General features: G+C 52.2%; 5 protein-coding genes and 1 long non-coding RNA gene across 9 annotated transcripts in view; 3 read left to right on the forward strand and 3 right to left on the reverse strand.

Moving 5' to 3' along the window:
- Nucleotides 1–2,249, reverse strand: part of TLN1 (talin 1) — a 31,047-nt gene extending 28,798 nt beyond the window's left edge. For 2 of the 3 annotated variants that reach the window (XM_072959717.1, XM_072959718.1), the window contains exon 1: nucleotides 1,939–2,104. The gene's annotated coding sequence lies outside the window, so the exon portion shown is untranslated. Of the gene's footprint in view, nucleotides 1–1,938 lie in introns of all 3 variants that reach the window. The other variant, XM_072959719.1, reaches the window with a different exon arrangement.
- CREB3 (cAMP responsive element binding protein 3) lies at nucleotides 2,146–6,326 on the forward strand. The gene is made up of 10 exons (XM_006204126.4): nucleotides 2,146–2,415; nucleotides 2,639–2,776; nucleotides 2,882–3,029; nucleotides 3,106–3,173; nucleotides 3,287–3,376; nucleotides 4,481–4,587; nucleotides 4,701–4,769; nucleotides 5,416–5,500; nucleotides 5,587–5,671; nucleotides 5,750–6,326. Exons 1-10 carry the CDS (start codon nucleotides 2,293–2,295, stop codon nucleotides 6,064–6,066), a joined length of 1,230 nt encoding a protein of 409 aa, XP_006204188.2. The 5' UTR covers nucleotides 2,146–2,292; the 3' UTR covers nucleotides 6,067–6,326.
- GBA2 (glucosylceramidase beta 2) lies at nucleotides 6,201–18,019 on the reverse strand. Of its 2 annotated transcripts, none has more exons than XM_072959720.1 (18): nucleotides 17,938–18,019; nucleotides 16,589–17,167; nucleotides 13,419–13,510; nucleotides 13,008–13,123; nucleotides 10,728–10,946; nucleotides 10,179–10,418; nucleotides 9,847–9,949; nucleotides 9,546–9,699; nucleotides 9,330–9,455; nucleotides 8,968–9,140; nucleotides 8,643–8,747; nucleotides 8,332–8,439; nucleotides 8,145–8,230; nucleotides 7,850–7,956; nucleotides 7,562–7,704; nucleotides 7,367–7,482; nucleotides 7,079–7,270; nucleotides 6,201–6,784 (listed from the first exon to the last, which is right to left on the reverse strand). In XM_072959720.1, the coding sequence occupies exons 1-18, from the start codon at nucleotides 17,979–17,981 to the stop codon at nucleotides 6,506–6,508; spliced, it is 2,982 nt and encodes a 993-aa protein (XP_072815821.1). In that variant the 5' UTR covers nucleotides 17,982–18,019; the 3' UTR covers nucleotides 6,201–6,505. The 2 variants fall into 2 exon arrangements, with proteins under 2 accessions (XP_072815821.1, XP_006204189.2); XM_006204127.2 differs by having other exon boundaries at nucleotides 8,079–8,230.
- Nucleotides 9,903–11,868, forward strand: LOC140696079 (uncharacterized). The gene is made up of 2 exons (XR_012072081.1): nucleotides 9,903–9,990; nucleotides 10,657–11,868. It is a non-coding gene; the product is annotated as an uncharacterized lncRNA (long non-coding RNA).
- RGP1 (RGP1 homolog, RAB6A GEF complex partner 1) lies at nucleotides 17,967–21,301 on the forward strand. Its single transcript, XM_015239011.3, has 8 exons — nucleotides 17,967–18,095; nucleotides 18,473–18,609; nucleotides 18,897–18,980; nucleotides 19,081–19,230; nucleotides 19,505–19,651; nucleotides 19,863–19,990; nucleotides 20,193–20,382; nucleotides 20,895–21,301. The coding sequence occupies exons 1-8, from the start codon at nucleotides 17,980–17,982 to the stop codon at nucleotides 21,116–21,118; spliced, it is 1,176 nt and encodes a 391-aa protein (XP_015094497.1). The 5' UTR covers nucleotides 17,967–17,979; the 3' UTR covers nucleotides 21,119–21,301.
- MSMP (microseminoprotein, prostate associated) lies at nucleotides 21,239–24,990 on the reverse strand. Its single transcript, XM_072959723.1, has 3 exons — nucleotides 22,200–24,990; nucleotides 21,903–22,011; nucleotides 21,239–21,527 (listed from the first exon to the last, which is right to left on the reverse strand). Exons 1-3 carry the CDS (start codon nucleotides 22,315–22,317, stop codon nucleotides 21,347–21,349), a joined length of 408 nt encoding a protein of 135 aa, XP_072815824.1. The 5' UTR covers nucleotides 22,318–24,990; the 3' UTR covers nucleotides 21,239–21,346.
- Between the last annotated feature and the right edge of the window lie 1,165 nt (nucleotides 24,991–26,155).

Below are 26,155 nucleotides of genomic sequence, written 5' to 3' on the forward strand. Positions count from 1 at the left end.
TGTGGTCAGTGGCTAAATTAGACTGGGATGGCGGGGAGGAGACTGAAGGGATATTAGCAGTGTCTAAGTAAAGATGGAGTTGAGGGGGATGGGATGCAGCCAGAGGCTGGATCAAGCTGGGGAGGGGATAGTGTTGCGGTCAGTGCCAGGGTCAGGCTGGGAGTGAAATGGGGGCGTGGTCAGTGGCCTGGCTGGGCGTGGGATCAGCAAGACCCAGTTTCCTCTTTGGTTCTCATTTCCTCTTTTCTGTTTGGGGGTGGGGGAAGGGGATCTATAACTGGATCAAGAAATTAAGGAGGCTTAGAATCAGGGAATGGCACATAGCAGGGACCTCAGGGACTTGGCAGTTGTGGTGGGCTAGGGGTGGGGTATTCAGCAGATGACCAGAATGTATGCAGGTGAATGAGCAGGTGAAAATGGTGAGTGCTTTAAAATGATGGGAAAGCTCAGATTTGTGCAAGGTTAAATTAAGACAGCATGTGTGGATTAAGGGGTGGGAAGGGAGGCAGAATTGAGGCTGAGAACGAGTGGTTTAAGGTGAATAGCATGGGAGAGCCAAATGCAAGGAAAGTAGTATGTAAGGGGTGAGGAAGGGAGGGTGTGCAATGCAGGGCCAGGGAGAAGAGTTGGAGAAGAGGGCTTAACTTCTAGGGAATGAGGGAAATAGGAGGCAGCAGGGCTGAATTTTCAGAGGATTAAGCCATCCCACTTTCGTATGGCAACAGTGTTTCCTTGGTCAGCTTCCCCTTAATCACCAGTCCCTTCTCCCCTCGGCAGTCCTCCACTTATGACTAGGCCATGTGTACCTCCCCAGTCCCTAACCCTTTCCCACCTCCTATCTGGTAAACAACGTGGTCCAAGAGCCCCCGCCCCTCAACTGTGGTGGCCACAGCAAGAGCCTTGGCCTTAGAGAGTAGAAGGAAGAAGCTGGAATCCCAGATGCCCGCAATTCTAGCTGAAGCTCAGAACCCTAGCCTGAAATTAGTTTGTCATTTCTCTGGGCCACAAAAGCCCCCGTGACTACGCAGGAATAAGAACATTCCTCGCAAAACAAGGGCATCTACCTATTGCTAATGTGTTAAACTTTACCTGCCCAAGATCAACTACCCTGACCTCAACTACAACCACTAAAACTGTCCCTAATTCCTAATATTAACCCCGATCCTAATTTGTCTCCTGATTCCCAGTACTGGCTTTGACATTTATCCCTTTCCTAGCAGGCACTTGTATCAAATCCCTGATCCTTAATTTTGATCTAATTTTACCTTTAGCACCAAATCTGGACCTTAACCCTAAATCTTGACCCCCTAAACCTAAATAATGCTCATTTGTCACTTGATTCTTGATTCACCTCTTCACTGTTTATCCCTAATACTAGCTATGCCAACATTCTCTAATCCCTAAAACTGGACTTCTAACCTAATTCCTGTTGCTGATCCTTAACCTGACCCTGAACTCTTAACTCTGACTTATGTTGGCCATCCTAGAAAAGAAAGTAATGACCTCAATCCAAACTTTACCTACACAAAACGAACCTGACTCACACTAATAACTCTAAAGTTTAACCCCAGCTTTATAACTCCTAAAGTTAACCTTAACTGCTAAAACAACTCCACCTAATTCCCAACTCACCCAATGTGTTTCTACCCACATACCCGCTATCAGCTAACCTCAAAGCCGATCCCCGCCCTGCCACCCCACTTTTCACCCTCCCCCAAACCTATCTCAGATAGAGGACGGCTCCGAGGAAGGGTCTGGCTCCCGCAAAACGGCCTATGTAACTCCGAGCCCCAGCCGAGATACACTGGACGCTGACCTCTCCAACAGGACTCGAAGCAGGAGACGCAGTAGAGTCAGGGGCCCCGCCCGCCCGCCCGCCTCCCGGGCCTGGCCTCGCGGCCCCACCCTGAAGCCCCAGCTCGGCCCGGTCCGGCCTACCTGCGCTGCCCGGCTCTGTGCCCCGCCCGCCGGCCGCTAACCCGCTGCTTCTCCGGGTGGCTCTGGGGCTCCGGCCTCGCCCTCCCTTCGACACTCTCTCGGCCACTTCCGTCCCGGGAACGTCCCCCACCCGCGGGCGGCGCCGGCGCTCTATGGTCGCGGGGACTGCAGGAAGCTGCTCTGGCCCCAGCTCTCGATGCTCGGGAGCCCGCCGCCCACCGGCAGCCCCTCCCCGGCAGGAAGCGAGGGTGCGGCGCAATCCGGTGAAAACGCTCGAACTGCGCCCGAGTTCCCTTTTAGGCGCTAAGCTTTCCTTTTTCTAGCCCGGGGCGAAGGCGGAGCAGCCTCCCCAGAATGCCCGCCCCGGGGTGTGAGCGGCGGCAGGGACGTCCCCTCTATTTGCATAGATCTCGGGACGTGGCGCCGACCGCGGCGCTTCCGCGTCAGGGGGACTCCAAGTCCCGGGATGCCTCGCGGGTAAGTGCGTCACTTGTGTTGTGTTGGAAGTTGCGGATAACTTGGAATCTGGGTGGTGGGTCCGGTTTGTGAGCCACCGCTAGCTGCTCTGAGGAGAACCCGCTAAAGAGCGAGCGGATAGGTAGGGGTCGATCGACGGCCGGTGGGGGCGTCGTGCGTGGGATTTGGGAATGGGGCCGGATGGAGGGTTCAACTCCTGGGTTACTGCTCATCTTTGCCGCAGATGTCTCATACGGAGCTGGCGCTGGACCCAGGTGATCATGACCTGCTGGACTTCCTGCTCGAGGAAAGCGGAGGTTTGGGGGCGGCGCCCGACGAGGCCCTGGAGGCTTCCCTGGATTGGGAGCTGCCGCTTTCTGAGGTGGGTGGGGGCTCTGAGTCGGGCAGGCGCGGGGCGGGGTAGGGGGGCGTCCCTGTGGCTGGGGGTGGTGATAGGTAAAGGCCTGTCGGTTTGAACCCTGTGCAGGCACTGAACAATTGGGACATAGAGGATTTCCTAAGCTCCCTGTCGAGCCCCCCACCATCGTTGAACGTTCTCAGCAATTCTCGCCGCTGTCTTGTCCACCACGATCACACCTATTCTCTCCCACAGGAGCATGTGTCCATAGATGTAGGTGAGTCTGAAATAAGTGAAGTTTTGGAGGAAGAGAGGTCTCATGGGCCTGGCTATTCATACTTTCTATTTTGCAGAGATTGAGAGCTATGGAAAAGAGGGGGCACAGATGATTCCACTTTCTGTGGAAGAGCCAGCAGAGCAGGTACTTGACTTGATTTACAAGATTATTCCCACATTCCACGGGTTCGGGCAGGATTCCTCATTCCTTTCCGACATCCCCTTGCAACTCTGCTGCCCACCTTTCCGAAACCCCAGGAGATTGCTGGGCTAATACTGACAGATGAGGAGAAGAGGCTATTGGACAAGGAGGGACTTACTCTGCCTGGGACACTTCCTCTCACTAAGGTAAGACTCCCATTGGAGAAGCAGAAGCTGGAGGTGGGTTGTGAGTCCCAAGTAGGCCAAGTCTGTTAATTTTATATCAGTAACTTGAAAAAGGACTAAAGCGAGAGATTAGCAAATCAGCTGCTAGTTGGAAGCTGGAGCACATAGTTCATATGCTGGATGGAAAGGGCAGATCCTAGTTTTGTAGGGCTTGTGCACATTTTGGTGTTCTCTTTAAAAGAATTCAAAATTATCAGTGTAATATTAGTTAGGAATTTGGAAGGTACCATAGAAGCAAGGGGCCCTGACACAGTTTTCACTGGTTTCACACTAATCCACCTATAGCTGAATGGTAAAATTGAGTTTTAGAGTTCATCAAGGCTGGACTATCTAGTATAACAAGGATAAATGTAAAATCCTGAGTTTTAAGTTTCAAGCAATGGGTGGCAGCTTCACATGTGCAGTATTGTGATACTGTGATGAAATCAATTGTTTGTTGACAGAAAGGTTAAGAGAATTTTAATTTCTTCACAGTACAAGATGAGTCAACATGTAATATGACTACTAAGAAAGTGAATGAGGTTTGGAAGCTGTGTCAGTAGATGCCTAGTATCTAATAGTGTCATCTTTAGCAGGGTAGTAACCATCTTGCTCTCCTTTATACTGGACAAAACACATTAGTCTTCCAAGTTTGAGCCCAGATCTTTGACAGATATTAAGACGGTATAGTCCATCCTGAGGAGAGAAGATGATGACTTAAAAATTTTGGCTAAATTTTTTTTTAACTCTGAAAAAAAAAAAAAGACGTGCTTTAAAATGGCTAAAGACCTTTGTTCTATATGGCCTCAGAGATTGGGTGCTAGGTAAACCTAGTAGGTGGAAATAATAAAGGCAGATGTTGGCTCGTGATAAGGAAGTCTTTTTTTTTTAAATTAATAGAATTATTAAAGTGGTCTGGCTTCTGAGGGCGTTAATGCTTGGTCCTTGGAAGCATTCAGACAGAAGCAGAGTGCCTATTGGTCAGGGAAGCTGTAGGAGTTTCCACATTGGGAAGATTGAACTCAGTTGCCTTCAAACTCTTTGATCTAATGTTCCTCTGATGATACCCGTTTTCCCTTCTCTCAGATGGAGGAACAAGTTCTGAAACGGGTGCGGAGGAAGATTCGAAACAAAAAGTCTGCTCAAGAGAGCCGCAGGAAGAAGAAGGTGTACGTGGGGGGTTTAGAGAGTAGGTATGTAGGGTAGAGGGACTTGTGGGGGGTGGTGGGGAAACAGGTCGTTGGAAGGGTTAGGTTTTTGAAGGGAGGATACAGGCCGTATCCCCACATCCCTGTTATTCCCCCAGGGTCTTGAAATACACAGCCCAGAATCTGGAGCTACAGAACAGAGTCCAGCTCCTGGAAGAACAGAATCTGTAAGCAACTCTTCAACATCAGTCTTTTCTCATCCTTCCCACTCAATACTGTCTCACTCTTTCCCCTGCTCCACACTTCATTTCTGACTGGGCAGCTTCCCCATGTGAGGTCTGATGCTTGGCCTTTAGTGGGTCTCTAGTTCCAAGAGGCTCACAGTAATGGGGAATAAATTCACAAATAACTACGGATATGTATCAAGAAAGAGAAAGGAGGGAGTTAAGAAAGACCTTTTGTGGCAGATGGCATTTGATAGTGATAGGATTCTGGGGTGGGTGGAGAGCATTCTAGGCAGAGGGAACACAGCATAGTCCAGTCCGGCTGGAACTTAACATAGGTGAGTTGGGCCAGAAGGTAGAGAATGTAGAATCCCTGGTGAGGATTCTGTGTGGAGCAGGAGAACCACTGAAGGTGTTTGCAAAAGGAGTTTAAGTCAGGGCAGGGCAGAGGGTGTGTGTTTGTTTTAATGAGGAACTTCAGGCATTTTGTTTACAGAGAGGAAGAGATCACTTGCAAAAATAGGTCAGAAAGTAAAAGAGAGGATCCAGTGCACAGATGGAGAGGGTGGCTTAATAGGATGGTTTTGTTGTATGTTATGTCAGGGTGCCAGGCTAGGGCCTGGTCACTGTCCCCTCTCTCTCCCCCTAGGTCCCTTTTGGATCAGCTGAGGAGACTCCAGGCCATGGTGATTCAGACAGCAAACAAAGCCAGCAGCAGCAGCACTTGTGTCTTGGTGAGGATGGAGAGATTCTTTCCTCAGGTGGCATAGGGACAGGGGTACAATCCAGAGCCTTTATCTCTTTTTTTCCTGTGCTCCAGGTCCTGCTGTTCTCCTTCTGTCTTCTCTTCATGCCTGCTATGTACTCCTCTAACACAAGGCAGAGCCTGCCAGCTGAGCACAGAGGTGAGAGGCTTGAGCATGCCACTAAGAGAGGGCTAGGGGAGAACCCAGCCTGCCCCTGAACAGTCTTTGTCTCCTCAGTGTTGTCCCGCCAGCTTCGTGCCCTCCCCAGCAAGGACCCTCACCAGCTGGAGCTGCCTGCCTTGCAGTCAGAGGTACCAAAGGACAACTCAGATCACAAATTCCAGGCTCCTAGCAACTCTTGCTGCCTGTTCTACCACATGTCTCAGGTTCCTGGTGCAGAGTGTTCCCTGAAGTTGCCACCACCTGACCATTTCTCAAAGTTCTCCTGCCCAGGTCCTATCTTACCCCTGCATGCAAATGTCACGAGAGAGGGAGGATGGCTCCCTAGCTATAGCCCCACGTCTGTTATCTTGCAGGGCAGATACTCAGGCTAGATATGAGGATGTGGGGTTCCTCAGCCAGACCCTGGTGCCCCCAGTCCAGGTTCAAAGGAAAAGGAATGGGAGAGGGCTAGCCTCAGGTCTTGAGCCCTGCCAGGAAGCCTCAGGATCAAACACACTACACTTACTGGTTTTCTGGGTCTTTTATTTGTACGCATGTATGTCTGCCACCCCATGAATGGACCTGGGACCTCCTTGAGCATTTCATGCAGTGAGGGGATGGGGTGAAGAAAGAAATAAATAAGTGATTCTGATGCTTGGGGTACCCTCAACCCCTCTCTGCTGGCGCCTTTGGGTGGGGAGAAGGGAAGGCATGATTGTCCTGGTGGCTCAGGGCTGCAGGAGACTGTGTGGGGTAGGGGTGGTGGAGGAGGAAAGGCCGGGCTGGAGGCTGGGCTGTTTGTTAGCACCTCCTTCCCACAGTTCAGAGGGCTCACTCTGGGCTCGGGTTTGCCATGGTTTCTTTTGGTCCAAGTTTGGGTCCCATGCTTAGTCCTGTGCCCTGTTTGGCTTTTGGCCCAGAGGCCTTTTTATGCTGCTGCTGCTGCAGGGCCAGCTGCATGGCCCAGATGCTTAGTGGCCGCATGTAGGCCAGCGAGCGATACACCCGCTGCTGGCAGTATGCCTCAGGAGTCTGGAAAGCCAGGCCCAGGCGCTCCCACACAGTACGGTAGCAGCCTTCGGCTGTCCGGAAGCCCTCCCAGGTCAGGCCCTGTAGGGAGAGATGACAGTCATATTTCTTGGCAACCCCTGAAAAGCCATTTCAGCTGGATAGATGGAGACAATAAGGGTCTTTGCCCTCAGGGAGTTCCCAGCTAGTGGGGGAGACAAATTTGACTCACAGGCAGAAGCCTGAAGGCAGGAGATGAAATGCACGTTAGGGAAGAGTGGGAGGCTTTCTGGATGGTTTATATGTATTGGATTAGGCCGAACAGAAGTTTGATAGCTGAGGAGGTTTGCTAGGCCAAGGTACAGATGGCAGAGAGATAGGGAAGGAGAGCATTACCTCTTGGATCATGGTGGCTGCCAGCCCGTAGACCACACCCACCCAGACTTCATCAGACTGGACACTGGATCTATCAGGAACACCATGGGGCTGCATCCCATTCACAGCCCCCATGGCCCCTCCTGCAAAGGCCTGGACATTGAACTCAAAGATAGTTTGGAGAGCACGGACCACATGTTGGGTAGGAAATACCTACAGGGGGAGGGAAGAAATAGGGTCTCTTAAACTTGCTTCCCACGTCCAGGAAAAACCCACCTTTATCTTTGGCTCCTCCTTCTAGTCTCTTACCTCACTGTCTCCTTCTCCTAGGCCACTGGCCCTCAGGAACCACTGGCCAGCACACTGGTCAGACATGATGCTAAAGGACTGAGGCTGAGAGCTGCAATCATAGTTGTAATAGCGGCCTGGAGGAGAGGAAAGACAAAGTAAGGCTCCTTGCGTCCCCATGGCTACCTTAAGACTCCTTAGGATCCCCCAGCTCACCATTCCACAGCAGTCTCTCATAGGCTTCTTGGCCCCGGCTAAGGATGGAAGAAAACTTATCCTGGACATCTGGTGCCCCACACAGAGCAGCCATCCGGACCATCACAGCCACAGCTGCCAGCCACAGTCCTCCACAGTAAGCACTAGTCGGGGATACAGGTTCAGGGGTCAGACTGGCAGCCCAGCCACTCCCATGCAGTATAACAGGCAGAGACACCCTTCTTGAGCTCGCAATCCCTTGGTGCCCAGTTCTCCACCTCAGACCCCCGGAAATCCCTACCCCCCAACCTGGGGCCTGTGGTGACCCATCCATCATAGGTTTGGTCTGCATAGCCTCCATTCTCAATGAGTCCATCTTGGTCCTTGTCAAACTTCATTTCAGACTCCATCACGGCCTAGAGAGGGACCAAGATACTGAAGACCCAGATACTAAGGAAAGACGACAGTAGCCAGCTGGGCTCTCCCCTAACACCAGGCACACCCCTGGCACGCTGGCCACTGCACACACATCCCTTACAAGACACACAGGCCACATGTCCCTCAGGAAGCTCTGGTCACCCGTCAGGTAGTAGTCCCGATAAACCTGCAGCACAAACTTCAGGTTCAGGTCTTTCCAGTCCGCAGTATCATGGACCACATATGCATTGACCCGGAGCCACGGCTCATCATCTGTGGGAAGAGAGGAAACCTGGCTCGTTTGCATTGGGCAGTAGGGTGGACGGTGCTGAAATTGAGGGAGGGGAGCTCCCTTGTGGTGGAGGGACTTTTACCTGGGTCCCCAATGTCATGGGGGATGACGTTCCTCCTTTTCACGGGTGCCATTATCCCACTCATCAGGTACCGTCGCTGTGTCAGGTCCTCCCTGAGAGTGGCCAGAGCTGGGGGAGCAGATACACAAGGGGGGGGCGGGGCAGGGAATGGGTGGGCTTGGGGTGGGGCACAGAGCTCTGTGTGTGACTCCAGAGGGGAACCAGTAAGCAGAATGCGAATACGTTTGGGGTAAGAGACAGTTTGAGGGGCCACAAAGGTTCAGGGGCGTGGGGAGCTAAGAGGGCAGAAGAGGCACCAAAGGGACCCTCACCCATGTCATACTGCAGGCTGAGCTCGAGTTTGGGCCACAGCATGATGAGGGCAAAGGAAGCATAGAAGTGGACATCATATGTGTTGTACATGCGATATTCCTGGCCTGGAGGAATGAGGGAGACATAACTGTTGCCAGAATTCCTGCTTCCTCTTCATCTTGCCCTCCCTAGCTAGTCCTCTAGAGTTGGGGGTGAGGCAGTGTCACACTCCATACCTGCCAGTTACCCCTCATCCCAACCAGAACCCTGGGATAGGCAAAACCCATCCTCCTGCCTTGGGGAAGGGGTACGGCCCGCCATACTGTGCCCCCCAGCAGCCTGTACCTTCAAGGTAGCCGAATCGACCATACTCCCGTAGGATAGGGTGCAGCTGATGCATGCCCCCCACCAGCTCCTCTGGTAGCGAGGCCTCAGGAACTTCCAGCCACACTGTGCCCCCATCAGCCAGGAAGTACAGTTCATTGAACAGTGCAGATTTGTACCAGGCAGGCAGAGATCTGGGGAGTCAGGAGGAGGGAATGGTCTAATGAGCGTGGACCTCCCACGAAAGGCAGGATTCTGGGGTCTAGCAGAATAGGGGTACTGAGTGAATCCCTGCTGACTTCAGTGGGTGGAGAGTAAATCAAGGAGTCTCAGTTGGAGTGTGAGTGCCTGTGAGAAAGGCAAGAGACGGTCCCCACTGGCACCTGTCATCCAATACCGGGCTCTGCCAAGCTGAGATCTTCTCTTCCCAGTCTGTGTATCGGCACAGTGCATAGTGGCTAAGTGTGGGTGCTGCGTCACCATCAGAGCCAAAGAACCTCGTGTACCGCCTGGGGTGGAGAGAAAGGGAGGGGTGAGAATGTGGGCTCCAGGCCAGAGCCCTAGCACCATGGATCCTTGGACTCTCTCATTCCTGTCACCTGTAGTGGACCTGGCCCTTTGCTCCAAACATGATTCTGGGCATGTCCCAAGCCAGTGAGAACTCCAGGCTGCACCGGCCTCTAGGTGGCAGCTTGCCCATGGCACACACAGCCCCAGCGATGCCTTCTCCTTTCTGCGAGGTGGGGCTTCGGCCTGAGAGAAGCACAAGATGGATCAGAACAGGCCGCAGGGATCCATAACATGGGAGTAAGGCCTCTTCATTACCAGGCCTCCCACCCCTGCTCTGAAGACAAGGACAACCTCTCTTCCCACCACCTCCCTGTCAGACCCCCCCATCACCAGCGGGGGAGTCCAGCTGTCCATCCTGAAGTAGATCCTGCCACACCTGCTGCCCAGTGCTGTCAGGGTCAAAGGCTGTGATGTGGGTTACCGTGGTATCTGCCTGTTAAGGGGCCAAAGACTCTGTGAGGAGAAGCTCCACAGGTACGCTGGCTTCTGACTAACTCTAGTGTACATATTTCCACCTCCAATTTCCAGAGGCTTAAGGGTTGTGGTGCAGGTGGGACTCAGGAGTTGGGACATGAAGAGACCATGGTGGGATGGGGGCAGTTCGGGGGCCAGGCTGAGAGTGGCGGTGCAGGGGCTAAGGTGTAGGGCAGGCTCCTCCATACCGTGAGTCGTGCAGCCACAGCCATTGTGTAGGGATTTGGAAGGGTTGGATGATGCAGCAGCAGCCCCTGTACAGTCGCCCCATCACGCTCCAGACAGAAGGGCTCATTCCACAAACCCCCAGGAGCATCATCTTCACCCCCCAGTCCATTCCTCATGGAGAACATGATGGACACATCCACGGCTTCATCCCCTTCATTTTCCACGTCCCACACGAAGATTGCTACAGGCAGGCTGCTGTCCTGGGAGCAGATGATCAGACTCAGAAGGTCCCAGTGTATCTCTTCTGGTCCCCACTCACCAGGATCAGTCCTTGGCACCAAGGACCTGACTCAAATACTCCCCAGTATACTCTTCTGCCTTCCATTTGCATCTCCCCATATTCCTAAGCAGGCTGTCTACCAGGAGACAGAAGACCAGTTGGGCAGTGGGCCTGGAAAACCAGTATGATGTTCATGTTCCACCCCACTTCTTTCACAGGTCATGGAACTTGCAAGAGAGACAGATCCTGGGGAAGGGAGATCAATGGAGGAAACACAGGGAAGACTCACCTGGTAGTCATGGGGCAAGATGGGTGTGATCTGGCGGCAGGTGAGGGTGACATTCTGGCCAGGAAGCTGATAGACAGTCCAGGCTCGGGGATAGAGGGCGTGGTAGAATGCAAAGTATCCACACAGGCCCCAGTTCCAGCTGCGCAGGACACTTGGGCGCTCCACGGACAGGACTTGTTGGTACACAGTGTGCCCTTTCCGACGCAAACACACTGTGAACTAAACCAAGAAGGTGCGTGGGCTGGAACTGGGTAACCCACAAGTACTTCGAACAAGTCTCCCTCTCCTTGGGATGGCTTCTTCCCTGCCAGAGCCTGCAGTGGTGACCAGTGCACCACAGCCACAGTCACCCCCCATCCCCCCAGGCCTTTCCTTAAAGCTCAGTGAGTCACCACCACGTTGGGCCTCCTCCTATATCTCCCAGCTTCCTCTCCCTTCTCACTACTAACCCAGGCCTTCACCATCTCTCCTTTTATGCTCTGCTCCTTTTCTTCTGACTTTCAGAGTGATCTTTCTTACAGAGAAGTCAAGATACATTAGTCTGTGTCTGTAATGTTTCAGTGATTCTCCATGGTCATCATGCTAAAGTCTAAACTCACCTGGTTTTCAAGGCCCTTCTAGATTTGCCTCTCCCTGCCCATCGGACTCATTACCTGTTCAAACCCCTATATTCTGGTCATATCAAACACTCACTGTCCCTTGAGCACACTACATCTCTTCCTCCATGCTTTTGCTCATACTCGTTCTCCATTGGTAAAACCCTTCATCCTTCAAGGTCTAGGTCAAATGCCATCTCCTCTCCTCAAGCAGTGAGTCATTCTCTTGTGTGTCCCCCTACCCCTCTAGTCTGGCATGTTATAATGTGTTTACAGTCTGACTCACTGGCTGCTCTGTCAGTTCTTTGAAGGCAGGGACCCTCTCTAGTTCACTGAGGTCCCCCTTCCCCTATGATTCCACAGTAGTCAGGCAGAGCTGGCATGTGTAGGAAGAGAATGGGCAAAATCTGCAGCAGGGTCCCTTTTTTTCTCAGCGTGCTCTCCATCCCTCTCATTTTGGCAGTGATGTGGCCTCCATTTGCTCAAAGTCCTATTCCTCTAATAAAAATGTAAGCTTCTGGAGGGTAGGGGCTGTGAAAGGTTAATTTCTTCCCTTGGTTCAAAGTATGCCTGATATTTTTAATACACACATAAGATAATTTTTTATTTTGTTGAAATAGTAAATAATGGTTAAGACCATGGACTCTTAACAGAGAAAACTGGTTCTGAATCACAGTGCTTCCATTTACCAACCATGTGACCTTTGGCATGTTACTAAATCTCTTTGGATCTTAGTTTCTTCATGTATAAAATGGGCATAATAATGGTACTTCCCTCATAGGATGGTCTTTAAATACTGAATATTATACAAAAAGCCTAGCACATGTTAAGCATGCAATAATTACTTTAACTTTACAGAGTTACAAGTCTGGAGGGCATTCCCCTCAGGATACCTAAGGGATGAGCCAGAGAGGATGCTTGGGGCATTGGGCAGGGCTGGTAAACCTCAACCAGGAAGGGCATTATCATTAATAGGACTCAAGGTTGGCTAGTCATTTCTCCTTTGAAGATGAGCTGAAAGCTGGAGGCCTCCCTCAGACAGCAAATGGGAACCTGGTGGACAATTCAACATGGCAGGGCACTAGAGAGAGATGATAAAAGTCAGACCACATCCCTCTGGCAATGGAAGGCCTAGGAGTGATGAAGGAACAGAAGGAAAAGAAATGAAGCTTCAAAAAAGGGAAGAAGGCTAGAGATCTATGCCTGGGAGAGGGGTTTCCTAGGCCCCCTGCCAGTGAGACCTCCAGAGGAGTGATCACCAGCGGAGAAGCTGGCCTCTGGCTGGAGGCTGGCAAGTCAGGGTGAGCCATGGGTGCTCTGTGCATCCTATTTTCCAGTGAGTGCATCTGTAGACTTCTGGTTTGTTTTCTCTTCTAATCCTATCACATGTTCTTTCAACCAGGTTAAGTGATTCTGGAATTCTCTGACTCTCTGTGGCTAGGTACCAGCTCAGCTAATAGAACTAGGGCAGTGAAGTAGGTAGGAGGCATTTACTAGGGAAATGGAAGGCACAGGGTACCTTTACTCTTTCAAGGAATGTGTGCTCTGAGTGTCTCATTGCTATAGCATATCCTAGCACAGGGCATCCTGTATGTATCTAATTGCCAAATCCTACAATAGCCAAGAGACCCTTCCGGCCTAGTAAGTACTGTCCTGGGCCTCTTCTCCACCTCCTGGCTCTTACTTGATCAGCGATGACTGTCTGGTGCTGGTACATTCCAGGATTAAGCTGCCAACGACAGAACTGGCCTCTCCATCCTCGAGTGATAGTGCCTCCCCCAATGCCACCCAAGGGACAACCTAGAGAAAGAATCAGGATGGTTAGTGGGGCATAGGAGAGGAAAATGAGACATTTCTCACTTTCTAGGCTATAAAGAGGCTTTCCTCTAAACACCATGGGGGTTATCAAATCAATGCGTTGTATACCTTAAACTTACGCAATTGTTATATGTCAGTTATACCTCAATAAAGCTGGGAAAACCCTAGGGGATGGGTCAGTGCAATTAGCATAAGCTGAAAGCCTCTTTGCCTAGCCCCACAGTAGGCCTAGACACTGAGCCCTCTCCAAACAGGGCAGAGCTGGAGTGGGGCTCACCGTAGATCTGTCTCAGGGGCACACAATTGATGAGGTCGATGAAAGGTGTCTTCTTCTCCACCTGGGTCTTCCGGTACCACCACTGCAAGTACCTGGGGGGCAAGGGGAAGTGTGAGCGGAAGGGGCGGTGCGCTGCAGTCACCTGCTTCTCTCCTCATGCCCAGCTGTGACTTCCCATTGAATGTCCCGAGGACCTGTCACCCTCACTTAAAGCCTCTCATCCTCTTGACTTCTTCACAGTTCAAGGTCCTCTCATCTTCCCAGTCACCCCAGCTCACAGTGTAGGACTGTCTTTGTTTCCCCTGTCTACTCTCCTTGTTAGAAGCTTTCAGATCTTTCCTCACCTCTAACTCCACTACCATTGCTTTGGTTTACCCCATGAGCTTTTTGTCTGACTTGCTGAAAGAACCAGTTACAGTTTTCTGACCTACAGTCATCCCACCCGACAAAGAAGCTTAGGCTGCTGGGATAACTTTCTTCCTTTAAAAATAATTACTTTTCTTCCCGATTATGTAAGGTGAAAATTTGGAGAATACACTAGGTAGAAGGTGAAAAAAATCCCCCCAAGGTTTACATTTTGGTTCATTTCCTTCAAAACTTTTTTAAGTTCAGCATTCAAACTATAAGCTTTCTGATTTTACTCTCTCATAATATCCCAGGAAAGCCTTCTAACCCAACATTTTCCTGGTCTTATCAAAGCGCTCTATCCGATAGGCAAATGAATGTTTGGGATTCAAGGCTCTGACATCTGTATCAGCCTATTTTCTAATCCTAATTCCTACAAATTTCCATTCAGGGTGCATTCTCATGAAGCAACCCCTTCCCTGCCAGACTATCCCAATTCCACTTTCCCCTCTACCCCGCTGTTTATCCCCATTGTTGAAGCACACCACTTGTAACTATGTAATTGGGTAAGGGCCCCTCTGAGTCTCAGTTTCCTCATCTACAAAATGGGGGTGCCTCTTGCCCTTCCTACCTCAAGGAATGGTTGAAAGAGCAAATGACACAATTGATAGGAAAGCCATAAAGTAGCATATCTGTGTCACATCTGATCATTTCTTGAACATACACTATCTCAACTCCCAATCAGATACTGTCTTGTTATCTTAGTGTTCTCCATGTGGGTGTGACATACTTTTAAATTCCTTGGGAAAAGGGACAATGACAAAGACTAGTTGATTATTACCCACAGCTTCAAGCGTAGGGCAGAGTGCATGGTCTACAATCAATAAATATTTGCTGAATTTACAAAGAACGCACGTACAAAGGGGCATAGAGATGAACAAGGAGAGAAGCAAGGGGAGGAGAAATATGATTAAAGAATATGAAGGGTACATTCTAAGGGTTGGGGAGAGGGAGGGAAAACAAAGAATGAGATGATGGGAAGGCAGATCTTCTCTGCCAGCTTAGAGGAAACTAGACTTTGAAACTAGAGGCCAGAAAGGACTGGTAAAGGGAGAGAGGGTACAGCGGGGATCAGGGCTACAAGGGAGAAATGCAAGATATGAAGATAGGTAGAATGAAGGAATATCTGGCACAAAACAAGCACTCAATACATATTTATTGAATGAATAGATTCTGGCTGTAAGGGAGAGCAACCAAAATTAAGTTCTTACCACTCTGAGGCCAACAGACTCAACAGTCTTGCTGTAGTTCCTGATCAGAGTACCCCCAGTTCAGCTCCCTCTTAGGGCCTTTCTCTCACTCTCTTCATTCAGCAGCTGGCCACTCCTCACTATTTGGCCTTCTCCATAATTTCAGCCCTACTCAGAATTCTTCCTTGTCTCACCCCAGCCTTCTCCTCAGTGCAGGACCTCATCTCATTCTAAAATCAGCGATCCCCACCTCATCCTCATATGGGAAGCCAAGTGTAGGGGGCTGAGCAGAGCTTCAGGCCTCTGTGATTCAGCTCGTACTTAGGGACCTGGGGGCTAGGATGCCCATGGGTTTTTGACCTCGGTGTCCCCACCACATGCACCCCCATATGCTTCTTTCAGTACTCTAGCCCTAGATCCTATTTTGACCCAAAGCCTTTTGGGGCCAAAACTGGGTTGGGTCAGTTTCAGAAGCAGCCTGGAGGGATTATTGTTCTCTGGTACAGGTCACCCAGAGGAACTGGCAAAGGAGCCAGATACCCAGGCAGCACCAGGCCCTTCCCACTGCCTAGGGCTTGGGTTAGGTATATGGGCTCCCCACCCCAGCCCCACAGCACTGACTGGGGAAGAGAAGGATCCCCTACTTAAGAGATTGTCAGAGCTGGGTTTCCCAAACTTTAAGCCTCCCTCCCCTGCTCTGTGTTTACCGTGTAGACTGACTCAGAATGACCTCAGGGTGATGCTTTCTGTCTTCACATCCACCTGTTCCTGTTAATAAGTCTTGGCTCCATCACTAGGTTTTGAACTCAGTGGGGATTTGGAGGGATCCCGAAGAGTTCCACGGGCCAGGATAAGCTCTTGGAGTGTCTGCAACGCTTGTGTGTGGGAGGGGAGTTGGGGTGGAGTGGGGACCAGGAAATGCTCTGAAAGATTATTACTAAACTCTGGGGACACCTAAGGAAGTGCCTCTCTGGTCAAAGGTCGTCTTTGCTTCTTATATCGGAGGCCACCTATTCCAGAGGGAGCAGCACCTCTTATTGCCCTCTCCTTAAGGTTGAGAGCAGGCAGGCTCTCACCCACTCGTTGGAGCCATAGCTTGAGGAAAGAAGCTGATGGGTGTTGGGACTGTAAAGTGCTGTCCCTAATGAGGTTCAGTGAATACTCCAGCTGCTCAGGGGAATCTAGGCTAATCTCTCCTCTCATCTCCAAATAAAACAACATTGTGTCAGTACCACAGATGCCAGACTATCTTTTCCTACCTTGCCACAAAGTATAGTGAATCCCAAAGGGCAGTCTTTGGAAAATAGAGAGTATGTGAGAGGGAGCCTATATGGGAATGGCTGACTACAAGCCCAAATGCTCCTGCTCTTTCTCGCTAAAAAGACAAATTACTGGAAAGAAGAGAGTTGCAAAGAGGTGTGACCTGATCTCATCTTCCAAAACCATGGGCTTAGAATACATTGGGGATAGGGGCCACCTGACTAGGACAAAGCACCCACTTACTTTCTCACCCTGTTCTGCCTCTGCTGGAACAAAGTGAGGCCTAAGGTACTCTAGGCAATAGGATCTACTCACCTCAAGCCCATGCCCAAATGCTTTATCAGATTGCTTAGGGAGACGTCGTTGGCATTAAAGGGTTTCCTCTTCTCCGTAAACTCATGAGCCAGGCAGATGCGCCAGCCAAAAGGAGGCACCTGGTAGCCCTTAGCTTTACCTTCATAGGAAGCCATAAGCTGCCCAGTGTCCTCCCGACTGCTGTAGCCCGGCTCATTTTGGGATTGATTGTCTTCAGGGCTCTCGCAGTCTGTAGCCTGCACAGCCTCAGTGCCTCCAGTGTCTTCAGGGCAATAAACCTGTGGATCCCCTTTGGCACAGCTGGTCTGCTCCGAGGCTGGAACTCCGGTTCCCATGCTCCGTGGATCTTGGGTCCCCACGACCTCGATAGTTTCGGGTCCGGAGCTTTCTGGTGCAAAGTATCTGGTCAGCCAAGCCCGGATGCAGGAGACTGTTGTTAGGTGCCGTCTCGGAGGGCCGGCCGCTGGGGAAAGGGGAGGTGAGCTGGTGTCTCCGTGGATCCGGGAAGCTGTTGCTGCTGCGGCGGTGGCGACAGCAATGAAGCTGCCAGGAGCTCCCCCTCGGTGTTCTCTTTGGGTTCTGGGCGGGAAGGATCGGGCCTCGTCGTCATTGGGCCGTGGTGATTAGCTGGCCCAGGCAAAGGGCGACTGGGCCCGCAGAGAGGGGAGGAGTCCCCAGGACCAGCCCGCCAGGCACCGCCCCCAGGACCAGCCTGGCAGTTGGCGGCAGCCTCGGCCCCGTCCCCCGGCCGCGGCGCCAGGCCCCCCAGGGTCCCGCCGGGCGGTGTCCGGGGCAGGCCCCGCACCCGGGTGCCGGCCCGTGGGAAGGTGACCCAGGGCGGCGGCACCACTCGAGCCCCTTCCGGCCCAGCCGGCCGGGCGCTTCCGGTCGGAAGGGGCTTGAAGAAGGGGGGCCGAGGGAAGTCCCGCCTCTGCCGCGGCCGCAGCCACGCACTTATCCCGGGCCCGGAGGGGCGGGCGGCGGAGGGCCTCGGTGCACCGAGCCCCCAGATTTCGACCGTGCGAGGTGTCCGGGCTGGGGAGCGAGGTGACGGGCGGCTGTGACCCTGGACTGGGACGTGGAACCTTGAGGGAAGCGGGGCGGAGGCGACCGGGGGGTTCCGGCGGGTTTAGGGGGAATGACCCGGCGCTTGGAGGGGCGGGGGGCTGGGCCCCGGTGCTACGCCCTCCACCTAGGCAGTACCGAGTCAGCTGTCACCATACCTCCCTTCCGCCTTCCCGCGCCCCAAATCTGGACGCTTTCCTTTGACACCGGGGTTCTGACCGCCCATTTCTTCGGTCTTCACCCCTAGGCTCGCCTGAGACACCCCTCCCTGCCGTGGTACTGACCTCTGACACCTGTTTCCTTCTAGATCCGATTCCGGAGCTGCCATGATTGAAGTGGTAGCGGAGCTGAGCAGAGGTCCTGTGTTTCTGGCGGGGGAGGCGCTGGAGTGTGTGGTGACCGTCACCAACCCCCTGCCTCCCACTGCCACTTCTGCATCAAGGTGGGAATGCTGGTACTGAAAAAGATGGTCCTTCTGGGAGGAAGCCTGGTGTTTATAGTGCTGAGCCAGAGCTCAGATTGTCCTGTGGCTACATCACCACTTTCTTGCTCATTGTGCTCTCATTGTAGGAAAGGGCTATTTAACAAATGTGGGTGACATAGCCCCCTACTCTCCTTTCCTCTCTCCTCCCCCATTCTGCCTTTTACCCACAGGATACGTATCTTTGTTTAATGGTTTGTTTTGGGGTTCTGGATTCTCTGATCCCGAAGACCGCCACCTCACTGTGTTGGTCTTCTCAGACAGTGTGGTGAGTGTATGGGAGAGCATTTGTGAAGTCAGGAACTCTCCTCTGATGTCCGCTTTTCCTCCTCTCATAGCGAGGCTCTGGCCTGGGCCAGTGCCCAAATCCACTGCCAGTTCCATGCCAGTGAGAGTCGAGTAGCACTGCCTCCCCCAGACTCCAGTCAGCCAGATGTCCAGCCTGAGAGCCAGACTGTCTTTCTACCACACCGAGGTTAGAAATGGGGCATTTGGAGGGGTTTGGAATCATTGCTAGCCAAGGGTGAAGTTGTCAAATTGTTCTGGAGGGTCGTTATGATCTCTGTCCCACTGGGGATGTGGGGGAGTGTAATTGTTGCTTTAGTGGCATAAAACTGTTCCTATCTCACAATAAAAAAAGATGAGTAGCTTAGTTTGGGTTGCCCTTTGTTGGCAGTGCTTACTGCCCCCACTAGCTGTGCCAGCCTACTCCAGTACTAGACAATGGGATCATTAAATTGCAGTCTTTCTTATCTTTTTCAGGTGAGAGGGGTCAGTGTATCCTTTCTACTCCACCAAAAATCCTGTTCTGTGACCTGAGGCTAGACCCTGGAGAGTCCAAATCATGTGAGTGACTGCTCCTGACCCCTGGATTGCCTTCTAAGGCTCCTGGAGGGAGGACTTCTCTGGCTGCTTCTGGCTGCCCTGACTACTACTTCCCAACCAGACTCCTACAGTGAAGTGCTGCCTATAGAAGGACCACCCTCCTTTCGGGGTCAGTCAGTCAAGTATGTCTACAAACTGACCATTGGCTGCCAGCGTGTCAACTCACCCATCACTTTACTCAGGGTCCCTCTGAGGGTTCTTGTGCTGACTGGTAAGTAAGGGTTCTGGGAACGAAGGGCAGGGGAAGAGCCTCCCCCAAGCAGAAATGACCTTTAGAGGGCTAGTGAAGGGCTGGAGGGAAGCTTCCTGGTCTTAGTGAAGGTGTGAGGGAGTTGGGGAGAGAGGGTTCTGGAGAATAGATGAGATGTATACCTCGGCCATGGCTTCCCTTACCATTTCAGCCCTCTTAGGTGGGAGTCTAAAACCCTAATCTCTACTCTTTTTTCTGTTCCCTCTCACTACCTCTCCACTCATTCTCTTTCTAGGCCTTCAAGATGTCCGGTTTCCCCAGGATGAGGCTGTAGCCCCATCCAGTCCATTCTTGGAGGAGGATGAAGGTGGGAAGAAGGATTCATGGCTTGCTGAGCTCGCCGGGGAGCGCCTCATGGCTGCCACATCATGCCGCAGCCTCCGTGAGAATCTTTTCAGAATTGCCCCTCCCCATCCTTCCCTCACAGTATTCCTGTCTTGGAGACAGATTCTCCTAACTGATATGTACTTCAGAGGATCTACCGATATCTCACCCCAGATTGAAAAGAAAAGCCCCACCTTTTGGCCTATGTCTTCTAGCCTAAGACATTCCCCAGCGTGGACTCCAGGCTAACCGTGTCCCATTCTCCCCAGATCTGTATAATATCAGTGATGGCCGAGGAAAAGTTGGGACATTTGGCATCTTCAAATCTGTATACAGACTCGGCGAGGATGTGGTGGGGACCTTAAACTTAGGGGAAGGAACTGTAGCTTGTTTGCAGGTAAGAAGGGAGAGGGGCTTTTGAGGAATGAGGCCTGAAGGACTAGGGTGGAAGGAGAGGGCCTGCATAAAGAGGGCTGGGATGTAGAAGTGGGTAATGGGGTCCCCTGGAGTCCCTCTGGTAAGCCAGCTTTGATGTTGGGGTGCCCTCTCACCTGGAGTCAGTACTTCCCAGTGCCTGCTAACACATATTTCTCTCCCAGTTTTCAGTAAGCTTACAGACCGAGGAGCATGTACAGCCTGAGTACCAGCGGCGCCGCGGGGCAGGGGGTGCCCCCTCTGTGTCTCATGTCACTCATGCCCGGCACCAGGAGTCCTGCCTCCATACAACCAGAACCAGCTTCTCCCTCCCCATCCCTCTCAGCTCCACCCCAGGCTTCAGCACAGCCGTTGGTGAGCCCCTGACCATTACTTGGGGTGGGGTTGAGGGGAGTGAAATGCTGTGTTTAGGTAGAGTATAATAATGGACTCTGATTCCTAACACACTCTAGACATACCCACACCAGGCCCCCGACCCTTAACATTCTCTCAGACCTTCAGCCTGTTTCCTAGGTGCACTGACACCCACACTCTTTAACAGCTTTGCAGATCTTGCCTACCCCCTCCACTGGGACAGTATGATGCACTGATCTCCGATTCCCGAGCTTGTTTACTTCAAGCTACCAAGTCTTGACTGTCCCACACTTGGGTTATTAGGCGTTTGCTGCTGCTATCTTACCGTCATATTTCCCATTAGCACACTAAATTTCTTCAGAGAAACCGTTGTTCCTAGCTCTGCCCCATGACCTCTCCCCTTCTTTCTGAATACAAGTTTTTGTTTGTTTGTTTTTTCATTTACTAACCACATTAGCTTTTACTCCTGGATTCTAATGCTTCTAACTCTGCCTTTATCCTTTTTTCCACAGTATCCCTGAAGTGGCGTTTACATTTTGAATTTGTAACATCCCGAGAACCAGGTTTGGTGCTCCTACCTCCCATGGAACAGCCTGAGCCTGTCACTTGGACAGGGCCTGAGCAAGTGCCTGTAGACACCTTCAGCTGGGACCTCCCCATCAAGGTGCTGCCTACAAGCCCTACCCTGGCCTCGTATGCAGCCCCAGGGCCCAGCACCAGCACCATAACCATCTGAAACTGGCCCACCGTGGCACTGCTTTCTTCAGGATACTGAGAACTCAGCACCTGGACTCCAGTAGGGCCCATTTTTTTTTCCACCTGGGGTCCAATGTCATAGACAATGAGAGGCAGGCTTTCAGCTGTAGCATTAACTTATTTATTCAGAATAAATTGGCAGCTGCTAGTGGTTTCCCTGGAAGTGGCAGCAGTAGTGGGCAGTCAGCAGAAGGGGGATCAGTTGAGTTTAGCTGGAGTGGGGAGCAGGAGCCGCAGGAACAGGGGTGTTAGCTGAGCCCCACTCTGGGCCGGGCCCTCCCCCTTTGCAGGGCAGCCGGGGGTCAGATTTCTGTACCAGGGAGAACTGGCAGGTTCCTGCCTCCTGACGGACCTCACACCCAGCTGGGAAGTCGATAGGATGCTGGGACCTGGGGAACCAAAGGATGAGGAAGAAGTCAGAACAGTGAAGATCCACCTTTATCCCTGCCCCACATCCCCCCTCTACTGGCATTCCTCCCACATCTTCCCCTAGTGCCCCCTTTTCCCCCTAGCTGAGCACTTGCCTACCATAGATGGATTTTTTTCGTTTCATAGCAGGAATATTTTCCCTCTAGATCCACCCCTTCTTCCTTCACTTTGTAGCCTGAAGCCTTCTCTCTCACATTCTTGTTGGTACCTTCTGGTTCGGCCAGCCTCATACTGCTATTCTGTTCACTCTCACATCACAGCAATCTAGTTACTTGCTGGCCAGCTCTCAGCCACTCTGTCAGAGCCATCCTCTCTGGCCATCTTTGGTCACTCACGTGTCACAGCAGCCCACACCGACGGGATGCAGACAGGTGCAATGGAAACAGTCCTTGCGGAGCCAAGATTCACCCAGGGTGAAATATTTACCTTCATAGTGGCAGGGAGCTAGGGAAGAAGAGAAAATGTTAGTGTGTTGGAGTGGGAGGGAATAAGTGCACACTGCTCCCACATTTAGTCTCTCCTGCTTCCCAGCTGGAGGGGGCTGGGTTTTCTGACATAGGATTGTCTTTGAGCCTCCCTCCTCCCAGTGCCCTCTGCTCCTTGTCCTTCCCTAATGCCTCACCCAGCTTTACCTTGAGCTTGGAAGTAGCACTTGCTGTGGACTCCTGGGTGCTGGAGGAGCAGAGACATCACCAAGCAGATGATCCCCCAGCCGCCCAGTATCCCCTTAGTCTGTCCAGCCCAGAGCATCCTTAGGGTGCAGCCTTTCAGACCCTTCTTGGCTTCTTTTCAGGCTCCTCTGGTCTTGTCTCCTTGGCTTTTCTTTGTTTCTCGCCTTGAATCTTAGCTTCTGTCTTTCTCTCCTGGGCTCCTGTCTCACACCATCTCCGTGCCCTCTGCTCTCGCAGTCTTGGGGATGTTTATAAAGTGAGGACCCTGGCCCCCTGCTGAGTGGAGCTGGAAAAGCTGTAACTCTGTTTCCTGAGGTGAGGGCATGAAAACAAGAGGTCTAGCTTTAACAAGCTGTGAGAGCTGATTCATGCCCCCACACAGCTAGGGAGGGGGGGTGGTCATGGAAGGGGCACTGGACTGGGCACTTCCCCAGCAAGGAGGTAGGAGGGGTGAGGGCCCCCAGGTGGTCCCCAGAGCTCTTCCCTGACCTGGAGAGAAGGAAGCATTCCACCATCTCCCCCCGCCCGGTCTCTCTCTCTCTCCCCCACTCCCTCCCTCCTTCCCTCTCCCCGCCTCTCTCTCTCTCTCACACACACACACACACACAGACACACACACACACACACTCTGTCTCTCCAGGGGTGTGTATGCTGGGATCCCTGCCTGGACCGGAGGGAGGCATTTCCTGGGGATGGCTAATCCTGTGCCCCAGCCAAACCAAGGAGATGCAGTAGGGTGCGACAGCCAGAGGCTCCAGGAGAGCGAACAGGCACCTGGAGTGGAGAATGTTTCTCTTAGACCCTAGCGCAGGGTCTGCTTGAAGTATCCTAGAGACATGACTGCCCCTCAGAGATTGGAGGGAGTGGGGCAGGGGTCTCTTTTTTACAGACATCTCAGAAATAGATTATCCATTGTTCATCACCACAAACATACAGCAGATATAAGATATATCTGGGGATGATTCTTTCAAAGAAGAACATCTCTAAATGCCCTAGAGAATGAGAATTTAGGAACATATCCTTTGACATCCTCTTTGAGGTTTTCTATAGGTTCTGGAGAAACCCCAGATGGGTGATTAAGAGTATAGGTTGTAGAGTCAAGATTACTTGGATTCAGATCCTGACTCCACTTAAAAGCTGTGTGACCTTGGGCAAGTTAGTTTACCTCTGAACCTGTTTCCTTATCTATAAATTGGAATAGTAACACTAACTCATACAGTTGTCAAGAGGATTAAATGAGATAATGAATGTGATGTTCCTAGCACAGTCCCTGGCACTCAGCCCTCAGAAAAGAGTGACTAGTGTGGTTGGTGCTGAAGCTCAGAGACAAAATGAGTAGATGTTTCTTTCTTTGAATGATGCTGAACAGCTCTGTGTGCACAGCTGAGGGCTTCTATTGGGGCTGCTATCTCCTGGCACAGACTTCTGCCCCCTTCATACTTATGCTCCATGTCATCCCTACCACCTCCGTCAAAAACTACCTCCAGGAACATTTTGGTTTTGGTCCTTGTATCCTTGAAATTCTAAATGTCTGCTTTGAGAATTGTTGCTGACTTTCCCTAGGTCAGCACCCTCACTTCTACCCTGGGAAGAGATATCATTTTATCATCCTCCAGCTAACCTTAGGACTTCTGCTTTTTCTCATTAGGATTCTGATCCATTTCTTCCCATCTCCACTCGTGAACTCTCAAGGTCTCCTGACCAGTCTGATGCTGGCCATCTCTTTGGTACTAATTGCCCCTGGCAAACTGGATTTCTCCCACTTTTCCACATTCTAAAGACCCCTGTTGCAGCTGTTCTGCTCCTACTCACAGGGCCACTTTTGCATTTATTCTATTTTTACTTCTAAGTCTCCAGTTCCATTTACTCCAAGATTACCACTCCTGGTCACCCTGTGGATCAGATACAACTACTTCTGGCTGACTTTTTTAGAGGACTACGCTTTCTCTCATTTCCTCACCATTCCTAAAGAGCTTCATCAGTCCACCTGAAACTCTCCATCTGTCCTCTTCCAAGAAGACAGTTCAAGTGGCTGGAGATGCAAACTCTACTGCACCTCCAATCTAGTCAGGTCTGATACCCTTTCCATTTCAGAGGAGCACCAAGAGGAAAAAGAAAACTCATGGAGGGAGCAGGGTGCCCTGATGTAGGTTGGTGTGGGCGGGGGCATGGCCTTGGACTGCTTTCTTGGCTGGAGCAGGTGAGTTAGAACATCTGACCAGCATACGGACCCAAAAGTCTTGTCAGTGGTCACTAGCTCTGCTGCTGCTTTTATGGAAGCACCAGCTGACACCCTGATGTCTGGACCATAGACTACTTTCTGCTCCTGCAACCTGGAGTAGGGAGTAGGGAGACAAGAGTAGGGAGCTAGAGAGCTTGAAGGTGGTGGTGGTGATGCTGTAGGCAGAGGGGCCCGGTGGGGATTGGTGTGCGTAAGGTCACGGGACGAGAGAATTGCGAGCCGCCTGTAATGAAAATGAGGTGTGCACACTGGGGTAGGAGTAGGGGCCTTCTGGAAAGGAAGGATAGGGTGGACTCAGGAGCCCTCTCCCAGAAGTTGGTGGGGGTGGGCGGCAAGGAGCTGTTGGTTGAGCTCGCTTCTTGCAAGCTTGCCGGCGTACACGCTCCTGTGTGCATCTGTGTAACTTACTGGGCCCGGAGGCCACTGTTGTGGTTGCTGTGTGTGTACGTGTGTGCATGGGGTGGTCGAGGGTGTCAGTGGTCAGGGCCCTACTCCTTGATGCCTAGGGCACCGCCGTTGGGGATGCCAGTTGTGGGGGGCGCGGCGGTTGGCGCGCGGGGTGGGAGGGGGCGGCTGGCACGCGCTGCCCACGCGGGGACAGAAAAACATCCGCCGGAGGCCCGGCTGGGCGGCGCTCCAAGCGCGCCAGGCAGGTGCGCACGGACAGGACGGGGAGGAAGTGAGAGCATTCCGACCCCCCAGCCGCCGGCCCTCCGGTGAGTCACCGCCGACCCCCGCCCGCCGCCGGGGCCGGATAGGCGGGACCGGCGGCAGCGGCGGGGAGATTTGGGGGCCAGAGCCCCGAGGGGCGGCCAGGCGCGGGTAGCCCGGGAAGGGTCGTGGAAACGCCCGAGAGAGTTGAGGGAAGGGGCCTCTGAGGGGTCGGGTCCAGGTTTCGCCCCGGGGGAAACGCCTTATAGACGCGGACCGCAGAGCTTGTGACTGCATCCTGGCGAGCCGCGGGGCAACGCGGGTCGAAGGGAGAGGGGTGGGGCAAAGCCGAGAGTCGAGAGTCGGGTTGAGAGGCCCAGAAACGGGAGGAAGGAGTGCAGGGCAACGGAGCGAGAGCGCGGTTGGCTGGAGTGCCGGCCCGTGGCCCCGCGCCAGGGTAGGCCTGGGCGAGCCAGAGCCTTAGGTGGAAGGAGACTCACACCGAGGTAGGAAGGGGAAAATGGCCAGTCCCCAGAGATAAGGTCTGTCCAGAGGCCAGTGCGCTGGCAGAGTGAGGGGTAGGTTAGGAAGCAGCGGGGCCTTAGGGCTCCTTGGGTACAGTTGTGGCTAGGTCACTAAAGGCTTTGAATGCCGAGCGATAAATTCGGATTTGGCCTCGCAGGTGTGGTTTTTAAGCGGGAAGAGTAGTGAGGAGCTTAAAGGCAAGGATACCTGGGTCTCGCAATGCTGCCTGCCATTCGGTCTTTGCCAAAGGATTAGGCTTTGATCTGGTTTTTAGTCACTTAAAATTGTATGACTACATTTATCAAACAACTTCAGTAATTTTGTTGAATTTTAAAAAATAGAAAAGTTGAAAAATCTGATTCAATATTTGATTTAAAACCCCAAGTGAGGCTATCAAGACCCGTTACATATGAATTGAGTGTTTTCCTTTGTCTTGCTTTTGCGCTGTTTTCCCCTCGCTGATATAGGGGAATTCTGTGTTGTTAATGCCTTGGTTCTA

The sequence above is a fragment of the Vicugna pacos genome, chromosome 4, assembly GCF_048564905.1.
Source record: "Vicugna pacos chromosome 4, VicPac4, whole genome shotgun sequence".
In the NCBI taxonomy this organism is placed as follows: Eukaryota; Metazoa; Chordata; class Mammalia; order Artiodactyla; family Camelidae; genus Vicugna; species Vicugna pacos.